Source organism: Microtus oregoni, unplaced genomic scaffold (assembly GCF_018167655.1).
Source record: "Microtus oregoni isolate MIOR12 unplaced genomic scaffold, Mior012 000072F_ref0000427, whole genome shotgun sequence".
Lineage (NCBI taxonomy): Eukaryota > Metazoa > Chordata > Mammalia > Rodentia > Cricetidae > Microtus > Microtus oregoni.
Window position 1 is genome coordinate 1,557,392 of NW_024543979.1, and position 12,570 is coordinate 1,569,961.

Sequence of the window (12,570 nt, forward strand, 5' to 3'; positions counted from 1 at the left end):
TACACACAAACTACATATATAAATCTGTGTGCATAATATATATTACAAAACATTCATTTCAAATTGAACTTATATACAGTTATATGATATTGTGAAAATATTTTATAATAAGCCAAACAGATTAATAATTTTTGTTTTTATTTAAAGGCGGGGTCTCACTGTGTAGCTCTAGCTTGCCTGGAATGCACTGTGTAGACCAGGCTGACCTCGAATTCACAGAGATCTACCTACCTCTATCTCCCGCGTGCTAGGAAACAAAAGGATCAGGTCAGTAAAGGGGGTGATGCACTAATTTTGTTGAGCCCATTGTTAGGAGACAAGAGACGCCGCACCTTTCTGATGGCTTGTCCTGATGCCTTCTTCCCGATGAAGCTTTCTGAGACTCCAAGGAGAGCAGCTACATTCTGCTCTGCTGGACTGAGCTGACTAAACTACACAGAAAAGGAATAAAACACACACAAAAAATTGTAGCTTTACAAGCCTGTCATCTGAGCCAAATCCAGTATTAATTTTGAAGTCACATTTTCATAATTGTAATGGATAAGAAAAAAAATGACACTTATTTACAAATATTACAAACTTTAAAAATATAAGATCAGAAGACAACATACTTTATAGAATTATCATCATAAGCAGAACAATATTTCATCAACACCAGACTATACATGATGGTGTATATGGTGGTTCCATAGAACTGCGCAGCCTAGAGATGTCACAGCTGTCTTGGTGTGTGAGCATGCTCTAATGACCGTCTTACTGCATTCCTCAGATCGCATCTTCATCCTTGGTGCTGGAGATGGCAAAGCACAGCCCCCTCCACATGTGGTTCCTGAGATGCAGGAAGCAATTCCCTCTATACAACCCAGTGGCAGCTAAATGAGCTTGTTACTTGAGGGCCAAGGAGAACACACCTACGGTCCCAAGGACTGCTTCTATGGTGTCTGCATACGCATTTGTCAGTGTTACAGATGATTCTGGTTATAGCAGTTCTACTAGTGCACTTGTTCTCCATGTTCTCTTTCTCTTTCCACACTAGTGGCGTCTGAAAATATGGATGTGCTGTACAATATGAGTCTTCTTGATCTGATAGAGCAGGCAGGCATTAAAGCTGTAAAGAAGGTCATGGGGGGGGGGGGCTGGAGAGATGGCTCAGTGGTTAAGAGCACTGCCTGCTCTTCCAAAGGTCCTGAGTTCAATTCCCGGCAACCACATGGTGGCTCACAACCATCTGTAATGAGGTCTGGTGCCCTCTTCTGGCCTGCAGACATACACACAGACAGAATATTGTATACATAATAAATAAATAAATATTTTTTTAAAAAAAGAAGGTCATGGGAGAAAACCTGATTGATGAAAGAATTAGGGAAATTTGGGAAAAATGCAGAAATTGTTTTTTGCCTGACTATAAAACTTGGCAAAAGAATTATACTGAAACAGAAAAGAACTTGGCTATGATGAATAAGGTTTCTGAAGAACCTAGGACTTTATGGCCTTATAAATCAAAATTGGAATTATGAGGAACAACAATGGGAAGGGTACGACAATGGAGTGAAACCCACTGAACTATGCTTCTGTAACTGCAGGTAGTTAGCCTCTGAGGTGAAAGCCTCAGAAGTTGTTGGATGATTAACTCAGCTAAGAATTAAGAATATAGTGGCTGGCATGGGGCTTGGGAACTGGGGAAATGTCATAGTAAATGATGATGATGTTCTGATTTCAAAGTATCTTTGTACTCCCTGTGAACTGCTCTGCCCAGGTAATGATTAACCTGTGGCAAGGAGAAAGAATCATTCTCCTCATGTAAAATTCACAATAAAAGACTGAGGTGTGAAGCTCGGGGTAGAAGAACCTGCCCTGCAGCTGTCAGCCTGTCAGCTTGCATCAGAAGCCTGGGCTCCTGTATGCATTTCACCTTCCAAACATCCCAGGTTCGAGACCCACTTCTCTGCTGAGGCTGGTCCTCGACAACCGTGGTAGCAAATGACTGTGCATGAAGACATGGCCACAGCACTTCTGAGGGACTGTGATTATGTTTAATATTAGAGTGAGCTACAAGAGGAAGAACAGGCACAGGGGCTTTGAAAAACCTGCATCATACAGTACCGCTTCAAAACTCATGCAATGACTAAGTGACTAACAACTATAGAAGTTAACTTCCTGAGATTAAAACGCTGAGGGCAGGGCAGGGCTTGGGGCTGTAGTTTCATGGTGGAACACACACTTATTATGTACAAGGCTTTGGGTTCAAGCTTTAATGTAATCCTGTGTGTTCATTCAGCCAATCTATGCACAGAAAAAATTCCTAACACCTTACCTACCAATTGATTTCATTACACATAGGGCTAGTTCTCCTGTGTTACTGGCTATAAAATAAATACTCTTTGTGAAGCTGGGAGAGAGTTCAGTTAGTGCAGTTCCTGCTGCACAGTGTGAGGGCCCGAGTTCAACCTCCAGAACCCATGTCAAAAGCCAGGCGTGGCGGCTGCTGAGCTCATCTGCCGGTCAGCCTAGACTAAGAGGGGAGCCACAGGTCCTACTGAGAGATCTGTCCAAATACCAAGGTGGATGGCTCCTGAGGAATACACAAACATCCACACCTCCTGAGCACACACAGATAAATATTTAAAAGAACCCAACAGACATGTGTGTGTGTGTGCGCGAATATCGTAAGAGCCACAGTTTTGCATAATTGGTATGTGATAGTCTAAATGAAGAGAGGCAGAAGCCCTGAAAGATGAAAGGTCTAATCCCAACGCTTCAATAGAGGAGAGGCAGTGGCTAACACTTGACAAAAGTCCAAAGTGGCCAGAGCTGAAAAGTCCTGTTTCTTACCTGCCTGAAGTACACCATCCAGTCAGGCTCAGACTGAGCAGCAAGGTCGTAGGGGGTTGTTAGGTAGACCAGATGGAGAAGACTTTCCAGTACAAGTCCTTCAAGACCTTTCTTCAGGTCTCTATACAGAATGTCACAATAGGCCAAATCAATGGCTCCTAAAGAAATACAAACACATCCAGGAATGACTGAATCTACTCTCAGCCACGTGTGTTGTGCCTGTTTGGCCCAGCACTCAGATGGCAGACTTGGATAGTGGGGCAGGGGAAGACCAACCACAGCTACCCAGCAGTCTGAGGTCTGACTGCCTCTCATGAGACCCAGTATCAAAAGTCAGTTTAGATTAGTTTGAATTTGAAAATATTCAATGTCTTAGAGTTTTAGTTTGTTCAATTTTAAAAAAACAATAAAACGTAACTGAGTCATAAACAAGAATACATTGAAGCTTTGTAAATTGGAATAATTCCTACATAAATAACATGAATGGATATGAAACATACACAGATATCTATGATATTGGTCTGTTTGTGCCTCTAGTATGTAATGAAATAAAAACAAACACTTTGAAAGATTGAAAATAACAAATACAAAGATTTGTTATTCTTGTTGGCTGAGGATCTCAGCCAAGGTCTCTTCTATGACTGCACTAGAGTTCAGGTCCTATCTTAAATCTTATGTAGCAGTTAAATAAATATGGGAAGTAACTTCAAATATTTGTAATGATTTTGGAGGTTATTTTAATACTATATACCAATTTTTAGACAATTCTGATATAACAACTCAATTTTTGGTAATCTAGCTAAAACCCGATTTCAATGTGGACCCAAAGTAAGTTGAGATGAGCAGTCTATAAACCATGCGGTTGTTTATGATTAGAAAGATCATAACAATACAAGTGTTTATAAATAAAAGGTGATTAAATACTTTATGTTCTTATTACAGATGGCTACAGTATAAAAGGAACGTGAGCCTGGGGTCTTAGTACAGGCCCACATATAATCCCAGCTACCTGAAGGCTGAGAAAGGAGGATTGCAAATTCAAGGACTGCCTGGGTTACAGCTGACCAGCTAGTTTGGTCAACTTAGTGAAACCCAGTTTCATAAACAAAAGAGGGAGCTGGGGGTGTAGCTCAGAGGCAGAGTGCCTGTCTGTCTAACATGTGTGATGATGCCTTCAGAGGCAGTGTGTCTGTCTAACATGTGCAATGCCTGTCTTGGTGTGGGAGATCCTTCTGTATATATGTTGCTTTTATTGGTTAATGAATAAAGAAAAACTGCCTTGGCCTGTTGATAGGGCAGAATAGAACTAGGCAGGGAAAACTATACTGAATGCTGGGAGAAAGAAGACAGAGTCAAGGAGACGACATGTAGCCATTGCTGGGAACAGACGTGCCAGAACCTTGCAGGTAAGCCACAGCTACGTGGTGATATACAGATTAATAGAAATGGGTTAAATTAAGATGTAAGAGTTAGCCAAAAAGAACCTAGAGCTAATTGTCCAAGCAGTGATTTAATGAATAGTTTCTGTATAGTTAGAGTCTGAGCAGCCGGGGAAAAAAGAAGCAGCCTCCCTACAACAGACTGGCACTCCAACGTGTGCCAGCTAAATCCACATAAAACCTGAGAGGGCTTGGAAAGGAATTCTAGACACTAAATAAAGTTTAGCTGCATTCCCCCCCCCCATGGGCTCTGTTTGCTGGCAACAGGCTCCTTTAAGAGAGGTCTTCCTGATTAGGCAGTAGTAGCAAAAGGAAAGAAAAGGTGCTGTTTCAAAATGGCAGCACAAACTGCTCTGGCTCTTTCAGGAGGCCAAGCACTTAAATGGCATTTGTGGACCTGGGTGCTTGTGTGCCCACTCAGGGTAAGGAGGAAAGTAGCTGAGACTATGCCCATGGCTCAGCACTCCCTGCCTGAGCAGGCAGTAAAATCAGGTCTACTAGGCATGCAAAAGGAGGAGAGTATGTTGGATTCCTGCTGCCACACACAGAGATATTTCCAGGCCACGCAGTACACTGCATGGCATATTTAACTATTATTCAGATAAAAAGGGTTTATATGCTGCATGCTCATTCTCAGAGTTAAAGTGGTGAGCACAGCTCCTACCTGGAAGTCCCAGAGCTGGCAGTAATGGTACCTCTGCCATATTGAAAGGAAGAGAGGCAGAGCCAGCATCCAGGGCCACTATGACCAAGCTGCTTACAATTTTAAAAGCTCTCTAGGACAGAAAATGATTACAGATACACAATAGTACAGATTCAGACATAAAAGAACTCTAAACGAGTCACAGTGTTGGATAAATGTATGTAGTCTTGGGAGAGAGAAAAAAAGAGTAAAGAGACAGTAAATGTAATATAAAAGAGCACAGACAATCATAGATTAAAGGAGTAAAGATAATAAAATAAATATTAAACCTTTATAAAAAGTAATAAGAAAAATAATCCATGTAAAGATGGAATATACACAGAGAGTCTGGATTATGTATATTATTGTGTTTTCTTTGAATTTTTTGACTGTGAAGGAGCTAAGTACAGAGGGATAGTTCATTGCATGGGATGCTAAGATAAACCAGCATAGATATTTTAAAGATATCATGACTTCAGCATTTGGGTTTAAGGATTTGTTGCTTCTTTTGTTTCTACAGAGGATGAAAAACCTGTGGAATCCTTCCAGATTAATGTGGTTTGATAGACCAACACCCGCCCGAGGTCACTGTAAACACCCCCAAAAATTACTTCGTCCAACAAAAAGCAGGAATCAGTTTGGAGAGAACTACACCCAAATTTCCTAAATGATTGTTTATAAATGTTTGTTTACATTTAAAGGGGGATATGCTATAGAGATGGATACTTTGCACTGGTATGGATCTTGGTCTATTGATACAAATTTAAGGTCAATTTTATTATATGTATATTTCTGCTCTTGATTAAGGTATTGTGTTAGTGCAGCTCATTTAAAAATGTAATGTATATTTAAGAAATACAAATTAATCATTAGTCATCTATAATAGTCAAGCTTATAGTCATGTTAGGTTTTCTAGATATATAGAGATATATTTCAGTTAGATAGGCATTCTTCAAATCTTTCAGTGACCTTCAAAATATGGCATTTAAAATGTTTTGATAACTTAGACTTTTCATGACAATGAGACACATCTGCTCTTGGCAGCACCAATAACTTCAAAAGGAAGATGGGCACCAAAGAAGCTCCTTATGGAGTTTGCTAGTCACTTGGGCAAGAAACTGCTCTTGCCTGGACTGCCTGATGTTATGTTGTATGAACTGGACATGCAGGACCCACAGAGAAATGACTGCTGAACTTGCCTAAAGGTGAGATGGTCCTTTGGGGTTTCTGCTTCATGAAAGAGTCTGCCAGACATTTTGCAGGATGTAGAAAAAAGCAACTGATAGACTTTGCCATTACAAGGCAGAACAGATCTTGAAATTCCCTGCTTTGTGGAAAATTCTATGGGATACTACTGGTCTGTAGGCTGAAGATGGATGCTACAATGATATAGAAGAACTCTGGGTGACTGTCCAGGCAGCCAGATGTCTCTGTCAATTCTAGAGTTTTGGAAGTTGCTTACAATGCACTTCTTCTTTACTTAGGTAATATTATATCCTTCCGGAGTCTTTGATGGAGTTGAAGAATATATAATTATAGTTATAGTTTTCCCTAGTTATGACAAAAGATAAAGTAGATATAAATATTGTAACTGTAACTTTTGCTTGGTACCCATTTTGTTATATGTAATTTTACTATGTTAAAGTTAAAACCTTCCTTTTTATTTAAACAGAAAAGGGGAAATGGTGTGGGAAGTCCTTCTGTATATGTGTTGTTTTTATTGGTTAATAAAGAAGCTGCTTTCAGCCAATGGCTTAGCAGAGTATAGCCAGGCTGGAAGAGATATATAGAGAGTGGGCAGAGTCAAGGAGATGCCATGTAGCTGCCGCCAGGAACAGACAAGCTGGAACCTTGCCGGTAAGTCACAGCCACGTGGTGATACACAGATTAATAGAAATGGGTTAAATTAAGATGTAAGAGCTAGCCAGTAAGAAGCTAGAGCTAATAGCCCAGCAGTGATTTAATTAATACAGTTTCAGTGTGGTTATTTCGGGGCTGAGCAGCTGGGAATGAACAAGCAGCCTCTTACAAGACTAATGCGTGCTGCCTTGGCTTCACTGTATTTCATAAGCACAATTACATTAAAAAGCAAACAATGTACATATATATACATGTATCTATGTAGAAAAATACAGTCAGGCGCCACCTGCCAGGGACACGCTGCCCTTGCCTTGCATAAACATCCAAGAGATGGCTAACACCACCATTAAGTGTTGTGATCTTTTTGGACCACTGCAATGTATGTGGTCAGTGTAGGCTGACGTGTTATGTGGTGGGTGAATGTATTTGGAAGAGTAAATGTTGAATTGGGAACAGTGGGAGTTCCTGAGGAGTGGAAATGGGACAGGAGTATGGGACTTCTAATAACACAATCCTGACTTCTTGGGATAGTTTCCGTGTGTGTGTGTGTGTGTGTGTGTGTGTGTGTGTATGTGTGTGTGTGTACACATGTGTGCCAGGGGATGAAGGGAGGTTCTTCAGTCATGCTCCACCTTACTGTATAAGACAGACTCTCTCACTGAGTCAGGAGCTCACTGGTTGGCTGGGCCAGTTTCCTCGGAAGCTCCAAGGACCTGCCTGCCTCTGCCTCCCTACCGCTGAGATTGAAGCCCTATGCCGCCATGCCTGGCTGTTTATGTGGGAATCTTAACTCAGGTCAGGTTTTATGCTTGCAGAGCAAAGACGTTACTGACTGAGTCATCTCACTAACCTCAGATTTTTTTTTTTAAACAGTACACATGTATTATTTTTCAATAAGTAAATTACAATATACTCATTAAGAAATAAATTCTTTGTTCAGATATAATCTATAAATTATGCAAAGAGCAAGTTCTAGAACAAGAGAAATTACTTAATTAAAAGCAAAAACTTAAGCCTATTTACAGCATATACTGAAAACTGAAGTAAAACACACAGAAAGGTGCTATTAGTAGCAGGTTTAAGTAGTGTGCCTCTGAGGGAGAAGACATGGCCATCTCCTTCTCTATACACTGCAATTACTTACAAGTCAAAATATTTCCTCATCTTCTGAAAGCTGAAAGTTTGTACGATTAACGTTTCTAATATGAAATCACAAATTCAACTTAAAGAAAGAAAACAACATAATTTTTATTGTTTCCAATGGATTCCTAGATTAGGTAAACTTACCCTTAAAAGAAGCGTGGCCCAGTTTTGTGATGTGGAAGCAACACTGTGCCTCCTCCGAGGCCCCGCAGCTGTCTCTTCGGAGAAGGCCTTTCTCTGTCAGGTAGCTAAGTGACTCGACGGTTATTTCCCAGAGACTCTTTTCTTTCAATAAAATCTTTTGCTGAACACCGAAAAATGTACTGTTCATAAACTGATATAAGTCACCAAGACTTGTTGCAATCTGAAAGAGTTCAGGACATCATTGGAAATTTTCCTAAGTTTAAGGAATGAGATTGTTCACTATTATTAAAGCTACTGGAAGAAAAAATTAACACAGAATCTACACAAAATCTACATCATTTAAAATTAACAAGGAAAACAGCAAAGGGAAAATACATCATCACGTTCACACCTGGTACACACATTTCTCATCATAACACTTTTAAAAAAAGAATTGTTATTATTTTTTACTATTATTATTATTACTATTACTATTATATGTTTTGCTTTGTTTTGAGACAGGGTTTCTCTGTGTAGCCTTGGCTGTCCTGGAACTTACTATGTAGACAGGCTGGTTTTGAACTCAAGAGATTCACCTGTCTCTGTATCCTGACTGCTGGGATTAAAGGTGTGCACCACCACACCTGGTTCCTATTTCAGTATTTTTAGTTGCTGCCTGTGTGTGGTGAGGTCCGTGTGCAAGGGTACGGGTGCCTGTGGAGGCAGAGGTGCTGGATCCCCTAGAGCTGGAGCTACTGGTGCTTACAAATCGCCCAATGCGCTGGGAACCAGACATGGGTCCTCTGCAAGGACAGTACTGGCTCGTAACCTCGGCACCGTCCTCCAGCCCCCAAGTGCTGCAGTTTTTACATTACCTCCGAAGCTGTGTTGTTTGCCTTCCCCAGCTAGTTCCCCATTCCACTCAGACCCTTTTGGAACCTTCTCTTCAGCCACACTACTACTCAAGGAAACATCCTTCAGCTCCAAACACTGCATTCCTTGCCCTGCCCTTGGGCTCCTTGTCCCTCCACTCCTGTGTGTCATTCACAACTTACAGCAGTGACCCTAACACCCTTCACTTGGTATTCAGTCGTAAAACTCACTCTGAATTAGAATATACTTTAATTAGCTATTTTCACCAAAATCAGCATGTTATAGTAAGATATGATCGATCAATAGCTCTCTCTTACAAATCTGATGATATCTCAATGGGAATATTTAAGTAGTCATCTTATATTAAACTGATATAAGGGATAATAAAAATGTTATGGGCATTCATTTTTGTATTGCTTTTCTCCTTCCTTTTATTAACAATCACTGGTAATATCCGATCAAGCTCTAGTACACTCGGAAGATATCCTAGAACTGTGTCCAGTTTGTGATCACCAAAGGGCTTAAGCTCTGGTGTTTTGGATAAGATGCTCCCCATAAAGCCGGGCGATGGTGGCACACGCCTTTAATCCCAGCACTCGGGAGGCAGAGGCAGGCGGATCTCTGTGAGTTCGAGACCAGCCTGGTCTACAGAGCTAGTTCCAGGACAGGCTCCAAAGCCACAGAGAAACCCTGTCTCGAAAAACAAAAAACAAACAAAAAAAAAGATGCTCCCCATAGCCTCAGGTGTTTAGATACGGGGGTCTCTAGCTGGCAGTGCGGCTTGGATGGGGCCTCGCTGGAGGAAGTATGTCAATGGGGGTGGGCTATGATGGTTTAAATTCCACATCCATTCTCACTCAATCCCTCTGTCTTCTGCTTGTTTGAGATATGAGCTCTCAGCTTCCAGCTCCACGGACGTGTCTGTCACCTGCTGTATCCTGTCCCTACCATTATGGACCCTAACCGTCTACAGTATTTTTTTTAAAACTGATTCATTTATCTTTATTTTAATTGCATTGGTGTTTGTCTGCATATATTTCTGAGTGAGGGTGTTGGGTCCCCTGGAAATGGGGTTATAGGTAATTGTGAGTCAACAAGTGGGTTCTGGGAACTGAACCCAGGTCCTCTGGGAGAACAGCCAGCTCTGATTCACTGAGCCACCTATCCAGTCCCAGATTTAGATTTGTTTTTGTTTTTGTGGTTTGTTTTTTCAAGACAGAGTTTCCCTGTGTAACAGTCCTAGCTATCCTGGAACTAGCTCTTGTAGACTAGGCTAGTCTCGAACTCACAGAGATCTACCTGCCTCTGTCTCCCGAGTGCTGGGATTAAAGGTGTGCGCCACCACCGCCTGGCTAGATTTTTTTTTTTATATGTCACAGATTGTTCCTGTTCACATTGCATTAGAAGCTAACATTTTTTTATATTTTATAATTTGCCTGAACTTTGAAAAACTGCTGTTATCTCAGGTAATAGCTGTCATATTTAAGAAGATCTTTAAAAATACCTTCAAACTAATTAAAGACAGAAACAAAGTCTGGATTCCCCTGGTGAGCTCCTCAACAAGATGGCTGTAGCAGTTTTCCAGGGGTCCATTTATCAGCTCCAGGACCTACAAAGGTAAAGCAGGCGTATGTTTGCGCTGTTAGTTTTTAACAGATGGTTTCATGTGAGGGTAGGCCAATGACCAAGAAAGAAAAGGAAGAAAGACGGGGCAACAGCACAAGTTGGTCAGGTGGGACGTTACCTGCTGCTTGTCTTTTTCTTGCAATAGAAGAATACTCTCGCCAACTGTGTCAATCCCAGCGCGGCCAGCCCTGCCAATCATCTGCTTATACTGATTCCTCCTTAAGAATTCTCTCGCCACGTAGGGGGCTCTTAGGATGACTCTATGGATGGCACAAAATTAAAGGAATCCTCTGTGTCAATGACACCACTTTTTAAACACAATTCCTTTATCTGTAACTAAATGTAATGACATGTCAGCTTTAGACAAAACTGCATTTAAGTAGATCTTTGATGTCCTAGGTTCTCGAGTATATCTTCTGCTTACTAAATATTTAACAACATCCTTCTTTTCTAATGAAAGAATCAGTTGAAGTTCAGTGAGTGGCTTATCTTAAGCCACGGGTTAGTACAAACCACAGCCATCCCTTGCACTCAAGTCTCTGGAGTTGTGAGGTCTACAGCAGTCTATAGCAGTGTTCGCCATAGTTTCTGGATTTTATACCTAGAACTGAAAGATTTGGCACACAATCTATGAATTGATATTATCTTAACTGTAAGGCATTGCAGATTTCAACTGGATTAGTCTACAAAAACAGCAGTTCCAATCCTGCCTAGGTATAAACAAGTCTGTAGTCAGCTTTCTTCTTCAAAGGGAATTGAAGAATCTGTCATCGCTTATAAATCATAAACCTTTATTTATAAGTCTCAACAGACTGTTAGGATTGATGAACACTTAAAGAAAACAAACATAAAAGAAGTAAGGAGAGCACCCAGAATCAGTGAATAAATGTCCACAGAAGATCCCAGAGGGACTCACAGCCCCTGGATTAAAGCAGACTGCTACAAGAAGTACAATACAAGAGAATACTTGGAAACTCACCTAAAATCTAAAGAGATAACAGAGGAACATAATTAAAAGAACAGTAAAAACTAACTTTGTATCTTCTGACAACTCCAGACATGTATACAGTGTATCGCCATTCTACATCATCCACTTCCACAGCCTCCTATCCCCTCCCAGGTGGGCTCACCTCCTACTTCTGTGTCTTAAAAATCTGGGTTTTAGGTGGTACTGGGGTTTGAACCCAGGGTTTTCTTGGTGTTAGGCAAGCACGCTGACACTGACCTACCTCCCAGCCCACCAAGAAATCTGGATTTTACACAGAAGGTAGAACAGGAGTAGAAGTATGCAGATGAGGGCCAATAGCTTGAGGCACGTGTCAAGCCCGAGTCACAAGAGAAGACATTAAAGATGAAAGGGGGAAATGCAGATGCGACTACCAACAGTTCTAAGATGGAGAGGACCACCATGCTCAAGATGGAGCCGCTCAGCAAGTGCCAAGCCCTCACTAAGAGACAGGTAAGCCGGCACTGTTGAAATCACACAATCAGGCTGCTTGGGTTCCAACCTTGGCTTTGAAACTCATTTATCTGATGTGACAATAAACTAGTTAATTACTTTATAGATTTTTTTTAAATATTTATTTATTTATTATGTATACAGTATTTTATCTACATGTATTCCTGCAGGCCAGAAGAGGGCACCAGACCTTATTACAGATGGTTGTGAGCCACCATGTGGTTGCTGGGAATTGAACTCAGGACCTTTGGAAGAGCAGGCAATGTTCTTACCCACTGAGCCATCTCTCCAGCCCTACTTTATAGATTTTTAATTCCATAAAATGTCAGTCATAAATTGTGAGGGTTGAATAAATAAATGCATGTTTAGCAGTTAGGTGTGGGGAAGAGGGGGATAGTGATGTGGGACTAGGAGGAAATGATGTAGTGACTTTGATTAGGGTAATCACACACCATGAGGATTAGGCAAACGGGAAAGCCTAGAAGCTGTTGGAGGGGCTGGTCCCTGGACAAGGGTCCTTGCCTCTAAGGCTG

The 12,570-nt window shown here is 41.1% G+C and overlaps 1 protein-coding gene across 4 annotated transcripts in view; it reads right to left on the minus strand.

Moving 5' to 3' along the window:
* Helq (helicase, POLQ like) overlaps positions 1–12,570 on the minus strand; it is a 43,334-nt gene that overhangs the window by 12,170 nt on the left and 18,594 nt on the right. For all 4 annotated transcript variants that reach the window (XM_041642126.1, XM_041642125.1, XM_041642127.1 and 1 more), the window contains 5 exons: positions 10,697–10,838; positions 10,457–10,561; positions 8,101–8,320; positions 2,833–2,990; positions 333–431 (listed from right to left, as the gene is read on the minus strand). In XM_041642126.1, the coding sequence (XP_041498060.1) occupies positions 333–431; positions 2,833–2,990; positions 8,101–8,320; positions 10,457–10,561; positions 10,697–10,838 (724 nt within the window). The remainder of the gene's footprint in view (positions 1–332; positions 432–2,832; positions 2,991–8,100; positions 8,321–10,456; positions 10,562–10,696; positions 10,839–12,570) is intronic.